General features: G+C 39.5%; 1 protein-coding gene across 2 annotated transcripts in view; it reads right to left on the bottom strand.

Moving 5' to 3' along the window:
• Nucleotides 1–169: 169 nt before the first annotated feature.
• Nucleotides 170–6,359, bottom strand: part of LOC116062458 (probable carboxypeptidase X1) — a 31,920-nt gene continuing 25,730 nt past the window's right edge. For both annotated transcript variants that reach the window (XM_031317138.2, XM_036004724.1), the window contains exons 10-14: nt 3,881–4,078; nt 3,171–3,267; nt 2,349–2,488; nt 1,433–1,535; nt 170–713 (exon numbers count right to left, since the gene is read on the bottom strand). In XM_031317138.2, coding sequence (XP_031172998.1) covers nt 406–713; nt 1,433–1,535; nt 2,349–2,488; nt 3,171–3,267; nt 3,881–4,078 — 846 coding nt within the window. In that variant the 3' untranslated portion in view covers nt 170–405. The remainder of the gene's footprint in view (nt 714–1,432; nt 1,536–2,348; nt 2,489–3,170; nt 3,268–3,880; nt 4,079–6,359) is intronic.

Genomic DNA, 6,359 nt, shown 5'->3' with positions numbered 1-6,359 from the left:
CTAAAAAGTTTAAAACTTGCCTGGTTTCAGCCTCCTGGGTGCTAACGCTAGCAGGAGGATAACACTGTGTAGGAAACACCGATTGTTTTCGTTTTTCTTACTTCTGACAGCACTCCAAATTTACAAACAACAGAGCTACGTGTTGAAATCGACCGGAATTCTCCTTTAAGCGAGGAACTGTTCCCTCAGTTGTTCTGCTGCTCTACAGCAGAAGATGAAACATAATTTCTCAGGAGTAAAACTGCATGTTGCTGAAAAAGAAGCAAGGTCCCCAGCTGTTTTGTCTTTGATAACGGCAATTTCTTTTTAACTCATAAAGTGACATGAATCCAGTGAAGATGGGTGTCTCTGAACCCAAAGTGAACTGAACCAAGTCCAGCTTTGTTCTGATATTATCTTCAATCATCACATCCTCTTTGCCCGTTTGGCTGCGTCAGCGATGCGCCTCTGGTTGATGGCCCTGGTGGTGGCGCGGAGCTTGCGCAGGCGTAGCTGTCGCAGCCGGAGCTGCAGGTCCTTGGGGAGTTTCCCTCCCCTCGCCAGAATGTCTTTTAGCCTCTGTTTGGGCATCTTGGTGAGGCGGAAGTCGCAGATTGTCGGGTAGTGGTCGTACATGACCTGGCAGGTGCGGGAGGAGGGGAAGTAGCCCTCTGCGCTGACCGTCACCTGGTACTCACCGGGATTCAGCAGCCGCCAGTAGTCTCCATCAGTAACTGGAGAAGGAAAGACAAGCAGAAGCTGACAGTGAGCACAAATCATCAGAGGTGACCTGAAGTAACATTTAGGATATGATGAAATCAATTTAACCCTCCTGTTGTCCTCGGGTCAAATTATAACCCATTTTCAAACGGTTTCTATATCAGAAATTTGGGTTTCTTTCAACCCAATTGTCAAGGAAACTAATGTAGATGGTTCCATACAACGCTCTTCACAAGTAAAATAAATGGGTAAAAATAAATTTTAATTTGGGTGTGTTATTCAATTGTATAGCATTTGAAGAAGAAAAATGACAAAAGAACGTTTAAAAGAAATAATGTCTGAAAAAGCTCTCGCAGAATTCGCAGAATATTGCAATATGTTTAAAATCGCAATAATATCGTATCGTGACATAAGTATCGTGATGATATCGTATCGTGATACCCCCTATATACAATACTTTTTTTTTTTTTGGAATAGAAGTAACTAAATTTTAAGAAGTAACTTAAAATTAAAAAAGAGGCTACTCCACAAGAATTAAATTTGCTTTAAGGACAATGTTTTGTAAGAGTTTAATTTACTTTATTTATTTACTTCAGTTTATTTTGGATGACAGTTGAGTAAAGTATAACATATATAATACCTTTAAATATATTAGTTATGTACAGTATGTACGTTTCTTTTTGTTTTCCGGCCACAGAGCTTGATTTAATAAATATCTGATGTAAGACCGTACCTGATCTGATATGATGATCGATGTCATCGACTTTAATGATGGCATCTGCTATGCCAGCCTCTGTGTCTTTGTCTCGCACCACCCCCTTTATTCCACGGTGGACCTAAAACAAAACAAAAGAGAGACAGTACAGTTTTATTTGTGCTGTATATAAAACATACAGTGTTTCCTCTATGTAGATTTTGTAGTGGCGGCCCGCCATGGCAAAATTTCTGCCGCCACGGTATCAGAAATAGGGCAGACGCACAATGTAGTCGCAGTTGCCTTTTAAATTATTCTGCTGACATAATGCACCCCTCGTTGGCTGCCGCTCACATTGCAATTTAACAACAAGTAGAACTATTCAGAGGTTATTGGGCCCGTCCAGTTGAACTCCACATACTGTTGTGTTGATGGAGTTTATTGTCAAAACGTTCGCTTTCTTCCGAGTCGACTATTAAACGAACAGCTCCACCAAAAACGTCACCGCGGTGGGTCCGTTCTAATTCATTTTGTAGACCTGTTGGAGAAGTGACCTAGAGTTCCTCAAAAAATACAGTTCAATCACAACTGAAAATATGCCTCATTGTGTGTGAATAGAGGTGAATAAATATATTTGTTCGTGTTGCAGCGAAGTGTAAGTTCCGTTTCATACGTAAAACGTTGTTGTTCGGACAGACCTGCCCCCACTGCTAAAACAAATCCTAAAGGACACACTGACATATATACAATGTTATGTGTAAGTTCTATTCTATTTTTTGCTACCAGATTTGGCAACTCATTTTTCCAAGGGATGTTCATCTGATTTAAGAAAAATAAGAAAAGAGGGATATTAAAAAGGGATATTAATGAAACAAAGATTAAAGGAGAGCAACTGAAGAAGGAAAATATTTTTTTAAAAAGATCAACATGTTAACAGAACTCAACCAGAGCAGACCTGCTCCATGTAAACCAGCAGAGATTCTCTGTTGTTCTCCCACTCGATGGGAAGCTCACTGGCGTGAGGGAATTTATCACAGGACAACTCCACCGTCACCTCGAAACAGTTGGTGTGCAGGTAGCTGAAATCATTCATACCTGCAAGGAAAGAAACAAACGAAGAAATGGTTATTTTCTGTGAAGTTTTCTTCTTTGATGGCGTCTCTGCTGGGGTTGTGTTCAATTTCTTACCGAGATGTTAACCTCATTTTAGACTTAAAGCTGTAATCTGTCACTTTCTGTCACAACAATATCCACTGCCATTTTGTAAAGCTGTTTTTATTAAATTGCAACAACAAACCTCAACTTTTGCTCCAGTCAAACCTTGTCGCTAACTTTTATGACTTCATCTAGTCTATATCCTCGACGTTCCACTTCCAGGGTTACTCTGTTGCCAACGGAAATTCCGATGGATTGTACTCATTTAGGCCGGATATCCGTTGCCCTGGGCTTCCTTTGTGTTGTGACAGCTAGCTAGACTATCTGTACAATCTGAGTTTTCTGTTGCACAACTAAAACAACTTTTATGCTGTGTTTGGACTAGCCACACCCTCCTCCGCAGCATTGTGGAGGAAGGTCTGGCAAAGCGAGACTATGACTTCATAGATTAACACGTAGAGTGTGAATTATTCCCAAAAGCTCATAACTAATAAATAACCTGCAGAGCCAAATCTCACCTGATTATGGATTGCAAACCAAACTCTACCATACATATGAATATAATAACTATACCATCATCATTTCACATAAGTTTACTTGTGAAAAACACACACATTCTTACTTCCTGGTACGTTGTGCCATGCGGCTCCATTGATGATGTTGTTGTATCTAATGAAGTCCTTGTTGTGGCAGGGCCGCCGGTCCGGGTTGGACATCACCTGGATATATATATATATAAATATGATACAGGAACATGTTTAGTCTATAGTGATGTTTTCTGAGATGCTTTAACTCTCATGTTGTCCTCAAATTTGACCATTATTCAAAACTTCTATATATATATATATATATATATATATATATAAATATGGGTTTCTTTTAACCAAATTGCCCAAAAATAACATGGATGGTTCCATACAACATTCTTAAATAAATGAATTTTGGGTGTTTTATTTAATTTAATAGAATCCATTTTCTTCCCAGACCACAGACGTGATTATTTGCTGCCAATAAAAATAATGAAATGGTTTCAAAACCGTATCCTGACTAAATCTGTTGAAGTGTGTGATAATCCATCAACAAATGTTGATCTGATTTTAATTAGTCAAAATAATTTATAACTTAGTGCTTTTTTTTAACTCAAAAATGAGGTATAATTTCACATAAATGAGGTTCATTGACCATGAATTCCAAACATAAGTGTAAAACTAGTGGGAGTAAGTTGGAATGAAGTTGGCTAGAAGGTGCAACACAGAATTGGGTGATAAGTTATGTTTTAAGCTTTAATGAGAGCAGGAAGTGAGAGTGAGAGAGTAAGAGTGGGGGTTTGACCTGATTGGTGCTGGCGTACACTGTGGCCAACCAGCGGAAGAAGCTCTCATCAGCGGTGGGCGTGTGCTCGTGAGGTGCCCAGTCCCGGGTCATGTCAAACGGGTAGACGACCACCAGCTCCCCGCCATGGAGGTTAGCGCTAAGAACAAATGGGATGTTCTGCATCCAGTTGATGACAGCTCGGGTCTCTGACGCCACCTGATGTCGGAGCGGGAGATCCAGTCAGAGGATAGACTCCACTCACAGTTTATACACATATTGTACATTTGCGGTTTTGTAAATTAGCAGTTTTAGACACGTGTCTGACGTTTTCATCACAACAGATCAGCAAACAGTGGCAGACGTTTTACCACTAGTTTCAGCCAGACAATGAATTTTCTCCATCCATCCATTGTTAGGATAATTATTTATCAAAGAATGGACAAAATCACTGGAGTTCTCTCAAAAGTTTGTTATTACTTGCAAGTAGAGTCAGTTTAGAGTACTCACAGCATAAGTACAGAAAATGACTAATGATTGTCTTCAGCAGCAGCTTTTCATAAGCAGGAGGGAGTAATATTACAAAAGAAATACTGTCTTCTTATCTCTGGTCAGGCCCCGCGTCTCCTCCACATGTGCTCTGCCCTCAGGGACATTCTTGTGCTTTTCACAGTCAGTCACTTGTCAGTGGCTCTCATGATTATCTCATGAGAACAGAAATAGTTGCACACAGACTTCATGCAAATCGTTTAACACTAAAAGGAAGCAAAGATTATAGCAAGCATAACTTTTCTAACAATCCATTAGAGCTGGGCGATATGGAGAAAATCAAATATCCCGATATTTTTGACCAAATACCTCGATGTCGATATTGTGGCGATATAGTAGGGTTGACAATTGGTGCTTTAACAAAATATCTTCACACTTAGATTTTAGATAAATAATCATCAGTAATGTGGACATAATGTCCAAGTGGGGTAAAGGCAAATAATAGAACAGCTAGTAACGTAACAGTCTGGTAAGTTCAGAGAAGTACATCACTTTACTGTAATGCAGCCTTTAAAACCAGGAAAAGACAACACTTATGTCATATCACCATATTACGATATCCAAAATGTAAGATGATATCTAGCCTCATATATCAATATCGATACAATATCGATACATTGTCCAGCCCTACAATCCATCCATCTTTCATTTATCCAACCATTTATCCAGGGTAGGGTCGCGGGGGCAGCAGCTCCAGCATTGGACCCAAAGCTTCCCTTTCCTGGGCCACATTAACCAGCTCTAACTGGGAGATCCCGGGTGGAGATATAATCTCTCCACCTGGACCTGAGTCTTCCCCCAGTATTTTCTCATAGTTTCTTTTGATAGATATTCCTGTGTTTTATATTTCATCCATATTCAGATATAAATTAGATTTTACTGCTGTACTTTAGAGTTACATTTGAGCATTTAATCATTTTAACAATGATACAACCATTTTTTGGGGCATTTTAGGCCTTTATTTTATAGGACAGCTGAAGAAATGAAAGGGGAGAGAGAGGGGGATTGACATGCAGCAAAGGGCCGCAGGTCGGAATCGAACCCAGGCCCGGTGCGTCGAGGAGTAAACCTCTATATATGGGCGTCTGCTCTACCAACTGAGCTATCCAGGTACCCACGACAATTTTTTTAAAGTGTTCAAAATTAGTATACCCCACAAGTTAGCCACATAAGATGATGTCAAAGTCTCGTGGTAGTGTAGAAAAATTATATGTGTGGTCCAAATGGAAGTGGAATTACTGAATAGCATAATATGCAATGTTTAAATCATCGTTGCCTCTGAAAGGCTGTTAGAACAGTTATGCTTGCTATAGTCTTTGCTTCATTTTAGTGTTAAACTATTTGCATAAGAAACTGTGCATCCATTTCTGTTTCTGTGATAATCATGATTATCACTGACCTTGTGGAAAGCACAGAAAAGGGCAGGGCGTGTGGAGGAGATGTCAAGCCTGACCAGAGATAAGAAAGTTTCTCTTTTCCCTATAAAAAGCTACTGTTAAAGACTATCGACAGTCATTTTCTGTACTTATGCTGAAGTGCTGTAAACTGACTCTACTTGCTGCAAGTAAACACACTTTTAAGAGAACTCCAGTGATTTTGTCCATTCTTTGATAAACAATTATCCTAACAAACACACCTATGGTGCACCCACACAGGTGATTTCACTTACTTTGCTTGATTAAAGCTAGTCTAATCAAGTCTATCAACCAGAGTAAATGAAAACACCTGTGAGGGCCTTGGAAGGAATGAATTCCCTTAACTATAAACACTATGAAACAATATTTCAGTGTGTAACATTCTTGCCATTGCGTTATTTGTTTTATCATTATTCCCATCTCGATTTTGCAGCGTTTTTCAGTTGAATTGGGAAGCCTATAAATAAACCAGACCATCAGCTATATTGTGAGTGTCTTCTTTCTTTCTTAGCATTAGTGCTAATGTTGTTGGTGTT

This window comes from Sander lucioperca, chromosome 1 (genome assembly GCF_008315115.2).
Source record: "Sander lucioperca isolate FBNREF2018 chromosome 1, SLUC_FBN_1.2, whole genome shotgun sequence".
Classification (NCBI taxonomy): domain Eukaryota; kingdom Metazoa; phylum Chordata; class Actinopteri; order Perciformes; family Percidae; genus Sander; species Sander lucioperca.
The sequence above is the reverse complement of the archived record's forward strand: the minus strand, read 5'-3'. Positions and strand labels throughout refer to the sequence as shown.